Source organism: Pipistrellus kuhlii, unplaced genomic scaffold (genome assembly GCF_014108245.1).
Source record: "Pipistrellus kuhlii isolate mPipKuh1 unplaced genomic scaffold, mPipKuh1.p scaffold_m20_p_1, whole genome shotgun sequence".
Lineage (NCBI taxonomy): Eukaryota > Metazoa > Chordata > Mammalia > Chiroptera > Vespertilionidae > Pipistrellus > Pipistrellus kuhlii.
In genome coordinates this window covers 135,040,701-135,062,300 of record NW_023425404.1, presented here as the reverse complement: position 1 = coordinate 135,062,300, position 21,600 = coordinate 135,040,701, and the positions used below count along the sequence as shown (strand labels likewise).

General features: G+C 36.2%; 1 protein-coding gene across 1 annotated transcript in view; it reads left to right on the top strand.

Moving 5' to 3' along the window:
• Positions 1-21,600, top strand: part of BANK1 (B cell scaffold protein with ankyrin repeats 1) — a 302,385-nt gene that overhangs the window by 110,002 nt on the left and 170,783 nt on the right. Inside the window, exon 6 of the mRNA XM_036410473.2 lies at positions 7,214-7,319. Within this exon, the coding sequence (XP_036266366.1) occupies positions 7,214-7,319 (106 nt within the window). The remainder of the gene's footprint in view (positions 1-7,213; positions 7,320-21,600) is intronic.

Sequence of the window (21,600 nt, the reverse complement as noted above, 5' to 3'; positions counted from 1 at the left end):
CTACCAACTGCTTACATTAAATTACCATTTGCAACAACATGGATGGAGCTGGAGAGCAGTATGCTAAGTGAAATAAATCAGTTATAGAAAAATAAATATCACATGCTCTAACTCATTTGTGGAATATAATAAACATATATTGATGAACAAAAAAGGTTCAGAAACAAAGAAACATTGATCAAATGCTCAAACCTCAGAGGGAAGGTAGGGGAAGGTGGGGGGAAGGGGGAGAGATCAACCAAGAGATTTGTATGCATGCATGTACGCATAACCAATGGATGCAGACAACAGAGGGTGAGGGTGATGGCAGAATAGAGGGTTGCGTGAGGGGGCGAGGGGAGGGTGGCAATGGGGAGATAACCACACATTAGTAATACCTTAATCCAGGCGTCTTCAAACTACGGCCCGCGGGCCACATGCGGCCCGCAGAGGAGTCTGATCCGGCCCGCCAGGTTTTTGGGCGGTGAGCGCAGCCGAGGTGTTACAGTAGGAATTAGTAGTTCATATAGTCTGGCCCTCCAGCTCTCTGAGGGACCGTGATCTGGCCCCCACTTTAAAAAGTTTGAGGACCCCTGCATCAATAAAAAAAGAAAATTAGAGCACAGACTGCCATTTTTCTATTTTTAAACCTCAAATCTCAATTGATTTTAAATGACTAAATATTTAAAGAGAATATCTTCAAATAAGGTCCTAGAAACATTCTACTTCCTTCCCATTTATTCTTACACTAGTTTCCTCATTGTTACTGGATCACACTAACTAAAACAAAGAATAAAAAAGAATTATATTCACTGAGAATTGTTTGAAAACGAAGTAAAAAAGCAATAATCCAAGTGGGGAAAAAAATTGCCCTAAAGTCCTTTTAAAGTCTCTCAATGCCCTCCTACTCAAGCAGTCTTCACACTCCTCATCCAAGAAAGAAACAAATTAGACTTTGAAGGGCTCTATGTAAATAGCTATTTGTCTTAAAGACTTCAACTTTGCATAATGAATTTTTTTTTCCAGTTTGTTTATATTCATTTAAACTCTTACTTAATAGAAATTGTAGATTTACATGTATTTGTAAGAAATAATAGAGAAAGATCCTATTTGGTAGTATGTACCATTTAAGGAATTGGTTCATTTAATCTGACTTGTCAAATTGACGTATATTGAGTGGTCCATAGTACTCCTTTATTATTCTTTTTATGTCTGCAGGGTATGCAGTGATATCTCCTGTTTCATTTGTGACATTTGTCATTTGTACCTTTGTTTTATGATCAATCTTGCTAGAGGTTTGTCAATTTTCTTGATCTTTAAAATAATCCTTTAAAATAATTATCTCCTTGCCCAGCTATTTTGGCTCAGTGGTTGAGCGTGGACCCATGAACCAAGAGGTCACTGGATGGATTCCTAGTCAGGGCACATGCCTGGATTGTGAACTCAATTAACAGTAGGAGATGTGCGGGAAGCAGCTGATCTGTGTTTCTCTTTCTCATTGATATTTCTTTGGTGAGAATGTGTATTCTGTTGTTGCTGATTGGAATGTTCTGTATATGTTCATTAGATCCTTGTTGGTTAGATCATTGGAAAATGAGATATAGTGTTTGAGTTTTTCTATATTATTGCTGACTTTTTGTCCACTATTCCTATCAATTTTGAAAGAGGAGTATGTAACTATAACTATAACTATAACTATAACTATAACTATAACTAACTATTGATTTATCTATTTCTCCTATCAATTCTGCTCATATTTACTTCAAATATTTTAAGCTGTTTTGCATACACACTCTGTCTTCTTGGTGGATTGACTCTTTTATCATTACGTAATGTACCTTTCTCACTCTAATAATTTTCTTTGCTCTGATGTCTATTTAATATTAATATAGCATAACTACTCAAATCAGAGTTTTCAAGTTAGGATACTTTCTAGGGAGAAATAATTTGGGGATTATTTTTTTGTATTCTATGCCATTTATTTATATGCAAGCATAACACTAGGAATATGATTATGAAATTGAAAATAGAAGTGATTCAACTACTTGTGCTAGGTTAGAATATTGTAAAATATCTGTATTCTTTTCTAATTAAAAAATGTCTTCATCTATATTGTAAGGACTTTTTCTTCTGAGGACACTGCTATTTCATTTTTCAATTCTCATATTGAAGTATGATGGTGCCTCTATTTTTAGTGGGAACTCTTACTTTTTGAATTATCAGTGTCTCAGAATCTCAGAGCTGGTAGTGATCCCAGAGGTTATCTTAGGACTAACTTATTTATGAGTGTAGTAACTCTATGGCAGTGTTTTTCAACCTTTTTTGGGCAAAGGCACACTTGTTTCATGAAAAAAATCACGAGGCACACCACCATTAGAAAATGTTAAAAAAATTTAACTCTGTGCCTATATTGACTATATATTCTCTTGAATAGGAATCAAATAAACACAAAGAAAGTATTTTATAATTACTTTATTATGAAATATTAAGTAAACAAAATAGTGAAAAATTATAAAATTCTTGTCTTGTCTGCACCTACGGCACACCAGGCAACATCTCGCGGCACACTAGTGTGCCGAGGAACAGCGGTTGAAAAACGCTGCTCTATGGAACATCAATCTATACCTACTAAATCTTATTGGTTTTGGAAAGAAATAGCAAGTTTATCTCTGTATGTAAAATTACCAACTAGATAGTAGACTATGCAGAACTCTTGTGACATTGACACAAATTTAGAGAAAAAAAGTACAAACTGGTATTATTATTTTCATGTTTTCTTAATTTCCCTCTTCATCTCAGATGGCTACAATGTATCCTTTTGAGCTTTAGTGTAGAGAAAATGCAAACGTATTGCTTACAATGTTTTGTTCCATTGCTCCTGTCAAAGACTTCCAGAAAATATTAAAAGCGTAACCACAATATAATCTCATACATTTTAGGATTGAAATTATCAGAAAGATTAGAAACAACAAATATTGGCAAGGATGTGAAGGAAATGGAACCCTTGTGCATTGTTGGTGGTGCAAATTGTAAATTGGTGCAACCACTATGGGAAACAGTATGGAAGTTCCTCAAAATATAGAACTAAATATATAATCTAGTAATTCCACTTCTGGGATTGATCTGAAGAAAATGAAAACACTAACTGGAAGAGATATATGCACCTCCATTGTAGCATTTTTTTTTTTTTTTTTTTTTTTTTTTTTTTTTTTTTTTTTTTTTTTTTTTTTTACAATTTCCAGGACATGGAAAGAGCCTGTGTCCATCTATGGATGAATGGAAAAAGACAATGTGACATATGTAGATAATGGGATGTTATTTACCCATGAAAAATATTAAAAACAGCCTAAGTGCCCATCAGCAGATGAGTGGATTATAAAACTATCTACACAATGGAATACTATGCTGTGGTAAAAAAGAAGGAATTCTTACCATTTGAAACAGCATGGATGGAACTGGAGAGCATTATGCTAAGTGAAATAAGACAGTCAGAGAAAGATAAATATAATGTGATCTCTCTCATTTATGGTGTATAATGAACAACATAAAGTGATCCAGAGACAAAGAAGCATTGATCAGACCATCAAACCTCAGAGGAAAGGTGGATAAGGGTGGAGTTAAGGGGGAGAGATTAACCAAAGGACTTGTATGCATGCATATGAGCATAACCAATAGACACAGACAACAGGGGGGTGAGGGCATGAGTGGGGTATGAGGGGGACGCACTGGAGGGTTAAGGACACTTATGTAATACCTTGACCAATAAAAAAAAAAGTAAAATTAAGTGACATTTAAAAAATAAATAAAAATAAACATGAGGAAAGAAGAAAAAATAGAATCTTGACGTTTGTGATAACATAGATGGAACTCGAGGACAGTATTCTAAATGAAATAAGTTAGACAAAGACTAATATTATATGAGCTCATATGTGGAATCTAAAACAAAAACTGAGCTCATAGATAAAGAGAACAGGTTGGTGGTCTCCAGAAGCTAGGGATGAGATTGGGAGAAATGAATAAAGGTAGTTGAAAGGTACAAATTTTCAATTATAAAATAAAATCATAAGGATGTAATGCACAGCATAGTGACCATAGTTAATGATATTTTACTGCATAATTGAAAGTTGCTAAAAATGTAAAAAAATTCTCATTACAAGAGAAAATATTAATTATGTATAGTGATGGGTGTTAAATAGACCTATTGTGGTGGTCATTTCAATAAATCAATATATACTACCACTGAATCATTACATTGTACATCTACAACCAATATAATGTTATATGCCTATTATATCTCAATTTAAAAAGGGTAATTATTGCTAATATAAAAGTTTCACATCTTTATTTATAAAATAGGTTTCATTCAATATCAATATTCAGTCACATAAGTGTTCATAATAATGTTGCAACTTAAATTAACTTGATTTAATCCAAATAATAAACATTTCCATGTCAGACATATAGACCCTAAACAACTTCTCAATTTTTATATCATGAAATATTAAGTTTTATATCCAGGTACTTTTTGAAATGCTTACTTTTTTCTTCTCTCTCAATCTACTATAGTCTTCTATAAATTCCCAAATACATAACCAGGTCATGATTCATGATTCCTCCAGGCCTATAAGCAATTTGTTCAGTTAATCTAGAATGTTCCTTGCATGCATCTGCTCTATAAGTCTTTCCTGGTCATCTCTTTATTTGTGGAATTGAGCCATTTCCCTTTTGCCCACTCTGCTTCTAACCCATGGTGACTTTCTATCATAGTACTTAGAACTCAATGTGTTGCCCCTATGTAATTATATGACTGTGAATTCCTTGAAGGCAGAGCTTGCTGTTCTCTCTCTCTCTCTCTCTCTCTCTCTCTCTCTCTCTCTCTCTCTCTCTCTCTCTCTCTCTTGTTCAGCGCTAAGAGTTTCACATAGTCCACACAGGTAAATAGATTAATATTGGGTTTTTCTCTATACTATATAACTATAGATTGAGTAAAGGACTTACATTCCCTCCCCAACTTCTTTTTTTAGCAAACTATTCTTGGCACAAAATATTATATTATTTTTAGGTGTAAAACATAGTGATTTGACATTTTTATGTCTTAAAGATGTGCTCACCACATCAAGGCCTCTCCCAACTTCTCAGCACAACTTAGAAAACACAGTTAGCCCCAAATCACTGGACTATTTGAGGCACTCAGATTACTGAAATATGAGGAAATAGAGTAACACAAGTGTCTGTTTGTCCAGTCCAGCCATTTAATTTATAAGACTATGTATTAGCAAAGTGTCTAATTTTATTTGGAAATCATTTCAAAAATCTTAATTAGGAACTTTTGTTCCATAATCCTCTCTCCACCAATGGCTTTGTTTGATTGGCCTGTCTTCTCACTACAACCATCTATGTTTCAAGTCAATTTGGTTCCATCATAAGCTTCACAAAACACAATTTTAAAAGATGCTGGTTTTTGTAATAGCTATGCCATAAATAGGAGAACACTACTTGCTTCCTCCAAAATTATGGAAATATTATAAAATAGACATATAGTTACTCTATAGTTGAAAGGAAAAAAAAAGAGCTTAGATGCATATTTTCTTTAACTTTTCACAGAAATAAAATAATTCGGTCCCATTTCTAACCCTTAAGTTGAAGAACCAGAGTCATTATATTTTTATTTTATTAAACACTTGTTGCCCAGTGCACGAAATTTGTACATGGGGGTGGGGAGTTCCCTCAGTCCAGTCTGCAACCCCTACAATCTGGGACCTCTTGGGGGATCCCTGTAAGATCATGCCTAAACCAGCAGTTGAATGTCCTTCTCTCAATATGGGACTGCTGGCCCCTAACTACTCTCCTGCCTGCCTGCCTGATCACCCCTAACTGCCCTCTCCTGCCAGCCTGATCTCTTCCCCAATGGACCTCCCTTGCTGGCCTGATTTCGCCCCTAACTGCTCTCCCCTGCCAGCCTGATCACCCCTAACTGCCTCTGCTTCAGCCCCCCACCACATGACTTGGTCAAGAAGAAAGTTGGACATCCAGAAATGGCTGGTCAACCTGGTCTAATTAGCATATTACCTTTTTATTAGTATAGATAGATTATATAGGATAGGATTGATTAAATGGGGAGGGGGGAGGGGGAAAGCCTTCTTCATCAGGAGTAGATGCTCTTGGTAGACAAAAATACATAATCCCTATATCTGGACTGATAGCCAGCCATATGCACTATGCTGCCAAACCTCTCATTAAAAAATTGAACTGTTTAACACCTTATACCAAACAGCTGTTGACCTTAAACCTTCTCTTCAGCTCCCGCCTTAGGTTCTGCCTTCACAGTTCACCCAGATTAGGTTCTGATTGGTTGGTTTTTATACCAGTCAGAGTCAAAAGCTCTGCCTTCTAGGCATCCATTGGCTCCTCGCAGTTCACACAGATTTGGTTCTAATTGGTTGGTTTTTATACCAGTCAGTGTTTCCAGGCTTATCTTAGGGCCTGATAAGAGAGGCAGGGCTGATTAGTAGCCTCCATGGCTGCTGGCAAGGCCCAGAGAGAGAGGCAAGGGCTGATGAATATCTGCCACAGAGGCTGCAGATCAGACCCTGCTTCTCTCTTCAGGCCTGTCTCCAGGCCTGATCCACAGCCCCTTTGGCAGTAGCACTTGGTTGCTGCACCTGCAGCTGCAGGTCAGTCAATACTGGGTCACTGAGGCAATCCAGCACTGACTACAGGACTGCCAAAGGGGCTGTGGATCAGACCCTGCTTCTCTCTCCTGGCTTCCCTCCAGGCCTGATCCTCCGCAGCCCCCTAAGCAGTCAGTGCTGGGTCGCCATGGTGCCTACAGCGCTGAATGGAGGACTGACTTCTGGTGTTTGATCATCTGTTCAGTCATTTTGGACATTATGGACCCTAGCTCTTTATATATATGGATCATATATTTTACAAAATTTAGTTAAAACAATTTCAGTGTTATTATTGACATGCTAAAATGTTATTTTGTAATTAGTAGGTATTAAGTAAAGCTGCTTACCTAAAAACCAAGACATTTTCTTGTATCTACTTTTCTACTACTGTAATAATTGTTTTATAGGCAAACCCTATTGTTTTGTATGAGTCTCTAAAAGTGGTAACAGTATTATTGAAGATTACTCGGTATTTACTCCAACTAATAATTTATTATTATATTGCACTAAGACAAGTTTCTATGTGAATAATTGAACTAAATGTCCTTTTCATTTGAAAACAGAATGGCATGGAAGAACTTGATGATATTCTCACATCTGTATTCAAACAAGAGATACCAAATTATAAGTTCCAACCTCTTCAAACTGAAATCTGCTCTCAAAAAGAATGTGAGTACTTCACAATTGCATCAATTAATTTTTAATGTCATTCTTCAGTGTATGTCAGTTGGTAGTAAATTTTATAGCAAAGAATATATTTGAATTGCTGATTAGGTATTTTAGAAAATTCCCATCACTTTGTGAGAGAGCACACTATTACAAAACTTCTGAAGGTCAATTTGGCAATTATTATTTTTTTATCACAGGCCCTAAAATGTACATTAAAAAACAACAACCAGTAAATCTACTTTCTAGATTTTTATGCTAAGGAAATATTTCAAAAAGTACACTTATGATAGAGACTATACAATTATAACATTGTATATAATTACAAAAAAATGGAAGCAACTTAATCATCACAATATAAATAATTAATTAAATGATTTTTGGTGCATTCATTAAAGCAACTGTAAGAAAGAAATTTTATTTTGCCTGCTGATGTGGCTCAGGGGTTGAGTGTCAACCTATGAACCTGGAGATCAGGGTTTGATTCCACGGTGTGATTCCCAGTGAGGGCACATGCGCTGGCTGCAGCTCCATTCCCAGTGTGGGGCAAGCAAGAGGCAGCCAATCAATGATTCTCACTCATCATTGAAGTTTCTATCTCTCTTTCCCTCTCCATTCCTCTCTGAAATCAATAAAAATATATTATAAAAAGAAATGTTTATTTTAAATTAATAGGCTGGCTGGAATGATGCTTTCATATATAGTTAATTCAATAAAAGCAGCATATATAGCAGTAAAATGCAATCATCTTAAAAAAAATGTACATATGTTTTCCCTGGGTGGTATAGCTCAGTTGGTTGAGCTTTATCCCATGCACTGAAATGTCACTCATTCAATTCCCAGGTTGGGGGCCTGATTCCTAGAAGGGGGCATGCAGGAGGCAGTTGACCTATGTTTAACTCTCACATAAATTTTTCTCTGTCTCCTCCTCTCCTGTTCTCTCTCTAGAGTCAATAGCAATATTAAAAAAAATAAAATAAAAATAAAAGGTACATATGTTTAATAGCATATGTGTTTATATCATTATATAAATTGTTAATCTGGACAGACATGCACCTGTTAGCATTAGTTGTGTATGAGATTGTGAAATTTCTTGGATTACATTTTTTAAAAATTTTATATATATCAAGAAAAGTACATTTAGGATGTAGTACCAAAACACACACTTCTAAATGATTTTATGAGCTCAGTACTATATATTCAAAATTGTTCCTGCATTGCTTGTTAACATATTATATTTTCTATAGTTCACTTATGTATATGCCCAGTATGTGCCAAACACTGTGATAGAGATGGAATGTTGAGTAAAACAGGAGTGGAGCTAAAGAATATGAAAGTTCTACTATAGGCATATTAAGGACTAATGAGCAGAGGATTTTCTTTTTTAATTTTTTTGTGTGTAGGGCCCCTGTCTACTTGAAGCATTTCTGTCTTCAGGCTGGCAGGCTTTGGGGCAGCAATGCATATATTTTAAGTATGTATACTTTACTTAGATTAGATTAGGATGGAAAAGGAATGTGACATAATTCCTCATTTAAAGCACATAATTTAATTGGAGAAATGAGAAAATATATGTTATATCAGAAAGAAGTAAGTGCTAAACTTTGTGGAAATTATGATATTGACAATAGAATTTTATAGAAAATATGCCTATTGTTCAGGACCTGCTTCATAAAGGAGGTTTTATTTTACTTATGTCTTAAATGATTTATAGGATGTTAGTGAGGAAGAAAGGAAACAGAAAATGGAGTTATGACACCATATTTATGAATTCCCTCAGCACTTTATTTATATAGATTTGTGGAATGAGAATTGTAGGGTTGAACAGGATAGAATGGTTGTAGTTTTCATTTTTATTGGTAAAGAATTCTAGATAAATTTAGAAGTGCTTCTCAGTGTGTTCTTTAGATTGTGGAATAAGAATCTTAGAATTGGGCCCTGGTATATTTGGCTCAGTAATTGGAGTGTCAGCCCATGGATCCAAGGGTCATGGGTTCAATTCCCAGTCAAGGGCACATACTTCAATTTCAAGGTTCCCTGCCCCTGATGGGGTGTCCTGTGGGAAGTAACCAATGGATGTTTCTCTTATATTGATGTTTCTATATCTGCCCTTTCCTTCCTCCCTTCTACTCTCTCTAGAAACCTATGGAAAAAGGGATATATATATATATATATATATATATATATATATATATATATATATATAATGAGTTTTAGAGTTGGAATGGGTGGATTAGCTTGGTACCTTATTTTAATAAAAAAAAGAATTCTGAATGGGTTACATCAGAGCCCCTGAAAATGTGGATCTGACTCAGGAGGTCTGGGGCACAGTCTAGGCTTGTGCTTTTCCAACAGGCTCCCAGATAAAAGCTGATGCTAGTCATCAGACTTCTTGAGCATCGATGGCTTACAGCGGTGGTTCTGAGCCTTGGCTGCACAGTATAATCAACTGTGGACCTTTTAGAGTCTCCATGCCAAGCCACACCTTATAGCAAGAAGAATCAAGAGTGGGGGGGATCCCAGTTCTCAGTGCTTTTTAAAGTTTCCCAGGTGATTCCAATTCGCAACCAAATTTATCAGCCCTGAGTTGCTTCAGTGTATTACAGACTAGCCAGTCAAGCCATCCTCGTGCTGATCTTTGACACAGAGAAAATATTCTCTTTTTGCAATGGTTAGAAAGTTAGTAGTAGCTAAAAATTTTGAACCATTACTAGAATTAAGTGATTATTTTGTACCTGACAAAAATTTTTTTTTATGAATCAGGCACATTTTAACAGAAGCTAGAAATGGAAAGTTCAATATAAGCTAAGTAATCCACTCAGAAGCCTTATTGGATATTGCTAGATAATAGTTGCTTTGAACCTATAAAGGAACAAATGTCTGTTACAACATTAGGCTCTAATTCCTAGTTGAAGTACAAAATGACATAATACGAATTGGTAATAGAAATGGACATTGAATATGTTTTGCTGGCCATCTTGACCCTATAATCTTTGATCAGTGTCAGCTTCAGAATACCTGGTCTTCAAGACTTGCATTTTTATAATTTTTAAGGTGAATCTATGATAAGGGTTAATATGTCTTTATACATAAAGTAAAGTTAGCTTAGGAAAGAGAAAGTTTAGGAAAGAAATGGTAAATTGTTGAGGAATTTCTACAAAAACACCACTAGAGGTATTCTGAGAGAGAAATTCAGCAAACAATGATCAGGTGTAATTTCAGATGTCTGTCCCTCAGGACAGTTCTTCAATGTTTTGGTGAAATGTTTGTTTTTTGTTTTTTTAAAATTAATTACTCTATATTTTAGCTGAAATAAATTGGAGGTTAGGAAACTATGAAGGGGTGGTAGTCATTATTAATTAACCTTAAGCATTGACCTACCCTAAAAATGAGCCTTGGCATTATTCACAGATGTGTATAGTTCTTTAAATGTCTGGAACTAAATGATATTTGAGTCAAAATTATCTATCTTATTATTGCCCCATCCTCTTTTCTTTTCCAAGTTGTTTTTAATAAGTTATGAGTTTGGTTTATTGTTATTTTATTTATAACTAGAGGCCTGGCGCACAAAATTCATGCACTGGGGAGGGGGCTGTGCACTCTTGCAGTCCGAGACTCCTTGGGGGATGTCTGCCTGTCAGTTTAAGTCCACTCCTATGTCAGCAGGCGAATATCCCTCTCGCACTCTGGGAACCCCTCACTCCTTACTGCCTGCCTGCTCACTGCTCTTTTCCCCTTGGCTCACTGCTCCTTAGCGCTGTTACAGAGGTGGAGAGGCTCCCGTCACCAAAACTGCATTCACCAGCCATGAGCCGGGCTTCTAGCTGATCAGCACTCCCCCTGTGGGAGCACACTGACAACCAGGGGGCAAGTCCTACATTAAGCGTCTGCCCCCACGTGGTCAGTACGCATCATAGCGACTTGTCGTCCGGTTGTTCCACCATAATGGCCGCTTAGGCTTTTATTGTGTAGATAAGTAAAATGCTATTCCATGGCGTTGTGTCCTTTTCATTTTCATTCCTGTCCAGTCAACAAACTTCTTCTTTTGACTTTTTTCCAACCAAGGCAGACAAATTTGGAGAGGGGGTGGTAGGAAGTGGCAGAAAAAAAAAGCTATAAATATTCTTTCTCTGAAATACTTCATTATTGATTTTAAAATACATTTTCCATTGGTAAGAATTTTCCATAGAAAAATATCCTCTCTGGGGGAAGAATAATAAAAGGTTTTCAGATAAACTTGATATATCATATTAATGTAATATAGAACTTTTGAATAAAAGTCATAGAAATAATTCATGCACAACTTTCTAGTGTATAAATCATCAGGGACTGTGAAATCAATATAAGGGATTACAACAAGCACTTTTTTTTATACTGATACATGTGATACTGAAATAAAAAAATATATCTAAAATGCATTCCTTAAAGTAAGAGTAAGTATGCTTTGATCAACTTCCATTTTGGTTGTAGATTTACTTATAAACCCACATGATTTGGGTCAGCATGAAATTCAGTTACAATGCCCCCCAGTTGGTATGGCAATAAGGCAGAACAGCGCAAACGGCCAAGCACAGTTGTTTCAAGCCATTTTAGTAGTCTCCTATTACTGCAGAAGGTACATGAATCTTCAGAAGCCTTCCAAAGCTTGGGTTGGGCAGATAATTTCCTGTCTTGGAAAGGAAAAGTAAATAGTTCAATTTGTTTTTAAAACAGGCTGTAGTTGCTGGTTCAATTATTGCATGCGGCAGTTTTTATAAAAAGGAAAGTAGGTTGCTTTGAGGCAGAGTACTTACCTTCACCCAGAAAGGAGAACAGGCTTTGAAAAGCCAACACCAACATCTAGAAAAGTATGTCAAAGCATATATGCATTCGATAGCAATATCTTAATCTGAAAGAGAACAGCAATGATTATCAGTCCAGTGACATGTGAAAGTATCGATTCAGATTATTATTTACTAATATGTCTACAAAATATAGAGCACAGACTAGATATTCATACATATACTAGTGACTGTAGGTCTAAGGTTTATCTTAAATTTGTAATAGCTTTACTTTCACAGAAAATATAACCCATTTGCTACCTGAGAAGAGGAGAATGAAATGTCAATGTGTTGTCTCTTCTTATATCATCAAATGATTTAATCATACAGACTAACAGAGGACAATCTTTTATCCACAACTTACCTTTCCAAAAAATCTTAACATTTTGTCATGATTTGCTTCAACATTTTTAAAGAAATAAATCGTTTCAGATCTCATTCAATTTCTCCACATTTTCCTGTTATTTTACAGATTTGGAAAGCAACTAGTATTTTAAATTTCTTGATGATCATTACTCTGCAGTTTTTAATCCCTTTACTATGTTTTATTCTATAGTTCATATACTGTTGTGCAATTTTGTAAATTTTATGTAAATTGTATAACACCTTTTTTTCTTTCAGCTCACTATTTTTTAAATGATTACTTGTGTATAGTTAGCTCTAGATCATTCATTTGAAATAGTTATAATAGTGTGTTATTTGATTATACCACAATATGTATTAGTATATATCTATTAATAGATAGTATTTCTGATATATTTATCATTGCAATTAATCCTACAATGAACATTATTTCATAGGAATGCCCATGTATATGTGTTATAATTTCTCAGTAGAAATAATTATGATTAGAATTTCTGAGTTAAACAGGTATGTACCTATCCCTTAATGCTAGATATTTTCAAATTTCTTTAGAGTTTTTTTTAATGAAATTTGACAAACTGATCCTAAATATCATAGGCAAATAAAGGAAAAAGAAGGTTAAAGATAATTTTTTAAATAAGGTAGGGATCAGCGCTAATAGATATCAAGCTTTATTGTGAACTTTAATCAGATGACTTTATAAGATAGAATATAAATTGGTGCAGCCACTGTGAAGAACAGTATGGAGTTTCCTCAAAAAAACTAAAAATGGAATTCCCATTTGACCCAGTGATCCCACTTGTAGGAATATATCGCAAGAAACTAGAAACACCAATCAGAAAGGATATATGCACCTCTATGTTCATAGCAGCACAATTCACCATAGCTAAGATTTGGAAACAGCCTAAGTGCCCATTAACATATGAGTGGATTAAGAAACTGTGGTACATCTACACGATGGAATACTATGCTGCTATAAAAAAGGGGATTCTTACCATTTGCAACAGCATGATGAAACTGGAGAGCATTATGCTAAGTGAAATAAGACAGTCAGAGAAAGATAAATACCACATGATCTCACTCATTTGTGGAATATAATGAATAACATAAACTGATGAACAAAAACAAATACAGAGACAAAGAAGTATGGATCAGATGCTCAAACCTCAGAGGAAAGGTGGGTAAGGGGGAGAGATCAACCAAAGGACTTGTATGCATGCATATAAGCCTAACCAAAGGACACAGACAACAGGGGAGGGAGGGCATGAGGGGGGCAATGGGAGGATAAGGACACATATGTATTACCTTAATCAATAAAAAAAAAAATTATTAAAAACAAATAAGCAAACAAAACAAATAAAGTTTTTCAGTGTTCAGAGTATCCTGATTGGGAATCTACAGTTGTCTTTGGTGTTGGCCAGATCTGTTAATCTTGTTACCTGTAAGATCTGTGAGCACTAGAAAAGTAGAAGAATAATCAGATATAAATTTCTGTATTAACTTTGAATACCTCATCAAAACACATTGTGTATGTTTACATGTAGATTTTTATACATATCATGTGGTTAACTAAAAAAAAACAAAAACCAATCCATCAGCTAAGTAAATATTCACAACATATAAAACTGAAAAATGGTTACTATCTAGAATATATATATTAAATTCAAAAATTCAATAAGAAAAAATACCATCTAACAGAAATAAAGACTAGTTAACAGAAATTCACTGAAGAAAAATGAAATTGTAAGGTAACAAAAGAAAAGATGTTTAGCTGTATTTGTAATAATAATATTAATTAAAAGTATCACATCTGTCATACGGACAAAACTAAATTGCTTCACAATTCTTAACATAGAAAAGACGTGAAGAAATGCATGATATTGCTGGTGAAACTGTAAGCTAGCACAAATATTTTCTAGATACTGAGGGAAGGTAGAGCAATGTTTGTAAATAAAACACAACCCACACACTCAGAGGGAACTCAAAACAGGGAAGTGAAAACAATAATCACAAAAATAAGTGCCACTAAAATAGTGTGCGCGCTACTCATAAGAGCGAGCACTCACATTTTGTGCACTCCGTGTCCAGAAAAAATGTAAGCACTGGGCATGCTTTATTCCTTACAACAGTCCTGAGGTGGATCCTATTTTAATCTCCACTTTAAAGATGAGGCATGGAGTTGACATTACTTGCCCAAATAGTGGTAGAGCCCAGTGTATGGGCCACATTGCTAACCCCCGGGCAATTGTGACCTATATTGCAGTGAGCGGGAGCTCTCGGGGTCATGGAAGCCCAGAGGAAGAGGGGTGATCAGAAGCTTTCCACGGCGATGGAAGGTTATGCATTTCTACTAAATTAAATGACTATTTTCATGAGTAATTTAAAGAGGCAAATTGTCTCAGATGCTTTTTGTGTTATTTTTTGTAATCCTAGGAATATAGTGATTTTTTTTTTCTTCATAGTGCATGATTTTCTTCAAATCCCCCATTTGACTGTATGGGCAAATAATGTCCTTTAGGAAGGAGCCCTGTCTGTTTTGTTCATGGACTGATTCCGCTGGCTAGGGAAGTTTCTAGCACTCTATACATATTTGGTACATCAATTAAATAGTTAATGGCAACAAAGTTAACCATAGAGCAAAATCAATAAGACCCTGGACAAAAGGAGTATAGAATAATGATATTTGGGCTCCCAAAACAAGTGTGCTTATTTGTAAGAATATAAGGCAGCTATTTATAATGCCACTAGTGTGTCTTTTATTTTTACTTCTTAGCCATGGCATCTGCTATCAGCAGCATGAAAAATTGGCACATGCGACTTCTGAATGTGCTGCACTGAACTGCCAGTGCTCAAATCACCAGCACACATATGTTCATCTTCTCTGGGACATAGGGTTTTCAGGTTGTACAGTAATCAACATCTAAAGTTCATCATAGGGCTACCCAAAAAATGCAAAATACTGTTCATTAGTAACTGATAACAGGAAATATTCATTCATCTTATTAAGGAAAATGCACCTATGGGTTAGGCTCATGTATATTCCGGTGCACACATGTTCCCCCCCCTACCCCCCCCCCCACACACACACAAGAAATGGGCTCTTTGATTAACAAGTTGAGTAAGTTCCTATTTAAGTAACCCGCTCTAACTTGTGCAGTTGTTGTGAAGTAATGATTCTCAAATCTACAGCTTTTATTCTCTGGATTTCTTGACATACCTCCTTTCACATTTGATCTCTGGATTCTGCCATTGACATATAGTTATAGAAGATCTTTGTAGTGTCACTGTAGGTCTAAGGACTCATTGCAATACTCTGAGAAGGATAGGAACTCAAAGATATACAATAGAACTTACTCTAATGTCTTGAACCTATAAGTTGTGGTTTACCTATTACCACCACCCCCCCCCCACCGCCCCAGTCATTTTCTTCACCCCATTAGCCAAATGTCTCCAAATGTCTAACATTTCTGAAAAGTTCTATAGTCTGCAGGGCAGGCAAGTTGGCTGGGAATTCCAGCAGAAGGTAATGTAGTCCCCAGTCCAAAGGCAGTTTAGAGACAAAATTCCTTCCTCTTTGGTGAACGTTAGTCTTTTCTCCTGGGGCCTTCAGCTGGCAAAACGAGGATAATCTCCTTTACTCAAAGTTTACTGACATAAATATTAGTCACATCTAAAAATACCTTCACAGCCGAAACCAGTTTGGCTCAGTGGATAGAGCATCGGCTTGGGGCCTGAAAGGTCCCAGGTTCTATTCCGGTCAGGGGCATGTACCTTGGTTGCAGGCACATCCCCAGTAGGGGGTGTGCAAGAGGCAGCTGATGGATGATTCTTTCTCATCAGTGTTTCTAACTCTCTATCTCTCTTCCTCTCTGTATAAAATCAATAAAATATTTTTTTAAATAATAAAATAAATAAAAATACCTTCACAGTAACAGCGAGGCTGGTGTGTTACTAAAGAACTAGGCACTGTAGCCTAGCCAAGTTGACACAAAATATTAACTATTATTCTTATCATTATCATATCCAGACTTTGACAGCTCTGAACAACTGTAATTTACTCACAGTTTTTGGGATCCCCAACAATCAATTTGAAAAACATTTGTTAATAGGTTTATGAAGAAACTGTAATCGAGTGAGTAGAAAAATCTTCCAAAACATTCTAGTCTAGTTTATAGACTGAGGATATGTTGATTGTGTGGTAACAGATATAATTTGGGTCATGTCCATAATATAAATACTTGGTGAAAAAAAAAAGTAGATGTTTCTTATTGTTTTAATACAGGCTGAATTATGGAGTTATTACCTGAATGATGGAGCTATTTCCTCTTTCATGCAGTGCCTGTTGAGTTACCATCTCTTGCTTAGTGTATCGATAGGAAGCTAAATAAGTGCTCCTTAAAGTTATTCACATTCCAATCTGTGATGTGAATGTTCCCTTATATGGCAATTGGGACTTTGTCTGGAATCCTATATCAGAATTCCTTCTTTTCCACAAAACAAGTGTCCCATGCTGATTATCAATATTTAATGATACAGGAGCTAAATATATGACCAATATGCTCTACTCAAAGACAGATTTCTAATTTGACTTATTCCCTTATGATTATATTGCTGGCAGCTACCTTATAAACACCCACGCCTGTACCTCACCATGGCAATAACCTTTGTCACTTTTTCTAATGAATATTCTTTTTCTTTTTACCTTGTAACTTCATAGTCATGAATCTGAATGTTATCTGAAATCCAGCTTTTTCCTTCAGAGCCTGCACAGTCCATCACAATGTCGTCTAAACTTTTCTTCTGAAATATCTGACATCTCTGTTCTTTCTTGTTTACTTTCCCTGCCACCACTCTAATTTAGACAATCAATTATCTGTCCTTCTTCCTGAAAAATTTTTCTAGCAGGTTTCTGTAACATCGTTCATCTTTTTTTTCAATTCATCCTGTAAACAGGGGCTTCCCTAGTCATTCTCACATTCCATTTTTATTCTACATTATATCTATATTAATAAGATGGCACTCCCATAGGTAACTGATGCTCTACCCAGTTACTTTATTGCCCAGAGAACTGCCCAGATTTTTTTCCTTGCCTTAGTTCATTTTTATTATCAAAATCAATTTTTTTTTATTGTTTTTGGTATTACAAATGTCCACTTCCCTCCCCCTGAGCACCACCCTGCTCCCAGGCCTTCACCACACTATTGTCTGTGTCCATAAGCTATGCATATACATGCAATTGTTCTTTGGTTGAATTCTTCCTGTACTCCTCACTACCCCACTCTCTGAGATCTGTCAGTCTGTTCTATGCATCCATGCCTCTGGACATATTTTGTTTACAAGTTTACTTTGTTCATTGGTTTCCACATATTAGTAAGATCATATGGTTTTTGTCTTTCTCTGACTACTTATTTCTCTTAGCATAGTAATCTTCAGGTCTATCCATGTTGTTACAAAGAGTAAGGGATCCTTCTTTATTATGCACACATAGTATTCCATTGGATAAATCTAATTCTGGTGCTGGAGACTATAAGAAGCCCTAAAAAAATTCTGAATAATCCTTACTAATTAAAACAATTAAATCAAGCATCCTCACCTGATAGGTTGATTTAGTACTTACTGAGCACATTTCTTGAATTTCCATCAAAGCCAGCGGACAGCTTTCCACCTGTAGGACATGACCTTCAGGAGAGTATCTAGCCATCTAATCCCAACCCAGCCTACCCGGTTTCCACACTTTCATTGCTTCGGATTTCCTGCCTCTTTTGAGACTCTTTCCTGCATCCTTCCTAAGTTTTTGGTTCCTTTGCTGTCAAGATTCATCAGAGTAAATGTTGATAATTTTCAAAAGGTATTTTTTTTAATGAACAAAGAGGAACAGACTATTACACATGTATAGACTGAAATTTCTAGAGGTTTCTTATTTTAACTGAAGGTTAACCACAGACTTGCTGGACTGGTTAATCACGGAGCAGCACCATTCTTCATTACCTCAGCACTGTCTGGGTTTGCTAGTGGAGTGGAAAGTGAATAATAAACAAATATATTCAAATGCTATGAGATTTACCCTTAATTGCTGTCAATCCCAAGAAGTTCTGGTAGGAACTGTGCATTACCCTTACCCTTTTCTTCCTAAAATTATCTCCAGACATAGTCTCCAAGCCCCCAAGCTGTTCATGTGGCCCACGGTCTACCTCAGTCTTGTTCAGTGTGTTACCTTACTACTCCCTGGCTATTGCTGGCCCACAACCCTGGATAAGGAGGCATTTCACATTATGTCTTCAAATACTCCTTTTCTGAGATCAAACGGTCTTGCGCCAACCTGCTATTTACATGTTCTGCTCATTCTGACCTGGGTGCCTAAAATCCCTACCTCTCAACCACACTCATTAGGCATCATATTTCCTTTCCTTTCTCTTTCTTACTCTCTTTTTCTTGCTATTACTGCTGCTAATTTTATGGTGGATTCCACCTACTAGGGTGTTCAGTAAACAATGAACTTTTTCTGGATTCGAATTTACATGCTCCATTTTTCCCCCCTCACTCTTCTTGTCAGTTCACCATTCAGGAATTTGCATATATACAATAGAACATCTGTCTTCCAGACAAACTCCCAAATCTTAAACATACAGGTACCACATAAATACAGAATTTTCATTAAAATTAAAAAGATGTAAATCACTCAAAGACATTCGTATTACCTAAGAACAACAGAGTAAGGATTCACTTTCATCCTATATTTTTCTTATTGTTTTGCCCAATAAGCCTGATAAAGGAAAATAAACATGACAGAATTAAGGCTCTATCTATCTCTGGAATGGCTGCCATTGTGAGCTCTCACCATGCCCAGTTTGCATTTTAAAATAGTAGGCCCTAAACACAGCCAGGGAGAATGTCTCAGAAATCATGGGCTTGGTCTGGGACAGCTTCCTCCTTCAGTCCCATATGATTATACTCAGAGGCTCCTTAGCTGTGGAGAAGAAAGAAAAGAAGGTACCATATTTGTGAAAATGACTGGCCATGTTGCAATTGGAACCTATTCTAAACTCTCCCTCCACAAGGAAAAAGGAGCCTCTAGATAGGTTGGAAGTGCTGTTGATCCTCATTATTTATAGTAGTTATGTTCTACACAGTCACTGAACAAGAGAAGGCTGAGCCGCTGTTCCCAGGACTAATTCAGGGCAAGCTTTCCTCCAGCCTCTGGTCACAATTTTATCAACGGATCAATAAATAACTTTGTTTTATGTATGTTTCTGTTTCAAGGCACATTATTTAACATATACTTTTGAATCATGAATATTGAACTCGCCACCAATGACATTTTAATTCATGCCTGAATGAAGTTTATCTAATACACTTATTTTCTTCACAAAGCGCATCACAGCCTTCTTGTGCTTAGTGACACTAGACAGCACTGCAGACTTGCAGCGGGGGGGCCACTTTCAACAATGAAATCACTGACAAAAACACAAAGGTGTGATAAGAAAAGGAACTTGTTTACAGTATGAGATCCAAAACAGGAATCATTGTCTGACCTAAACTGGGAATGTGCATTTCCGGTAACCAAAATTTTTCACTGTTCTGCACATGTCCACCAATGACTGGACTTGCCACAGTATGATTTGGACATACAAACACATTTTTATGAATAAGCAAATTTGCAAATATGGAATCCTCCAATAATGAAGATCAACTGTACTTATTTGTATAAATACATTCGACCTCTGTTTAATACCTGATTGAGTAGATATTATCCTTATTTCATGGTTCAGAAAATTGAGACGCAGAAAGTTCTAGTAGTTTGTCCAAACACATCATTCGTAAATGCTGGAGTTGGGATTTGATCCATGTAATCTTTTTCCAAAACCTTAATATTTAATCACTAACTATACAATATTGACTCTGGTAAGAGAAATATTAAATTTTAAATGTATTATTTTCAATTTAGGGTTTAAAATAATAAAAGGCATCGTTTTTCATTTTTTTTAATGAAATCAGGATTCATTTGAATATAATGCTGATTGGAAATTTAACTATTTAAAGCATTTGTAAAAAGAATAACTGGTATGAAGTTTCTTTAGAAAATTAACAAAGAACTTACAAAATGGATACAAGTTTAAAGAATGTTTCAGTAACAAGAATTCAAGTACAAAATTTAGCAAGGTGAATACACAATTGAGGTTAATACTAATGTGTATATCTATGGGCTTCCCACTCTTAATCTACACTAATAAAATAAAAATATGCAAATTGGATGTACCTCCATGATGCCCATCAACCACTCAGGAGTGAGCATGCAACATTAACCCAATGAAGATGGTGGGTTAATCTGCATATCAGGCGTGGAGAAGCGGGGCAGGGTGGGATGCCTGCTATGAAGGGGAGGGTCGGGGGGGGGGGGGAGGGAGCTACAGGAGCAGCACTCCTGGGCAGCCAGCCAGGAGTGAGGACTTGCAGGCTCCAAGGCAGCCAGGAGCGAGCCAGGGGAAGGAAGTCCTATTTTTGCACAAATCTTTGTGCAATGGGCCTCTAGTATTTTACATAATATGCAGCATAGGACTTTGATGGACCATTATTTCCCTTTGCGTCTAATTTGTATTATCAAGGTTTTAGAAACATGGTAACCATGGCAGTATGTTTTGTTGTTTGTAATTCCTAATAGGGCTGCTATACGTGTCTGCCCTTCCTGCAGGACGAGAAGAGTGATGCCTCATGTGTTGCATACATGCTCCTCCTGTCATAGAGCAATTGGATTCATAAACTCAGCAATATTGTGTTTTACAGATACACAGAAAAATTAATATTTCATCAGACTCCAAAACATATGATGAAAAGAATAAAAACCATTACCTTTCTTCAACCTTCCCAAATACTATGGTCCTTACTTCTTTAATTGATATCTGATTGGCATCCAGGGCAAATCCCTTTAAAACCATCAGTGGTGTGGTTTCTATCTTAGAAGGATGTCAAAAGTTCTACAATTCTGAACCCAACCCTCTATTTTATTAATGGTTCGGGGACATGCAGGAACGTGCTTCAATACCACAGGTTTAGTGGCTGAGCTGGTATTAGAATGCATGTGTCCTGATTTTGTCTTTTCTATG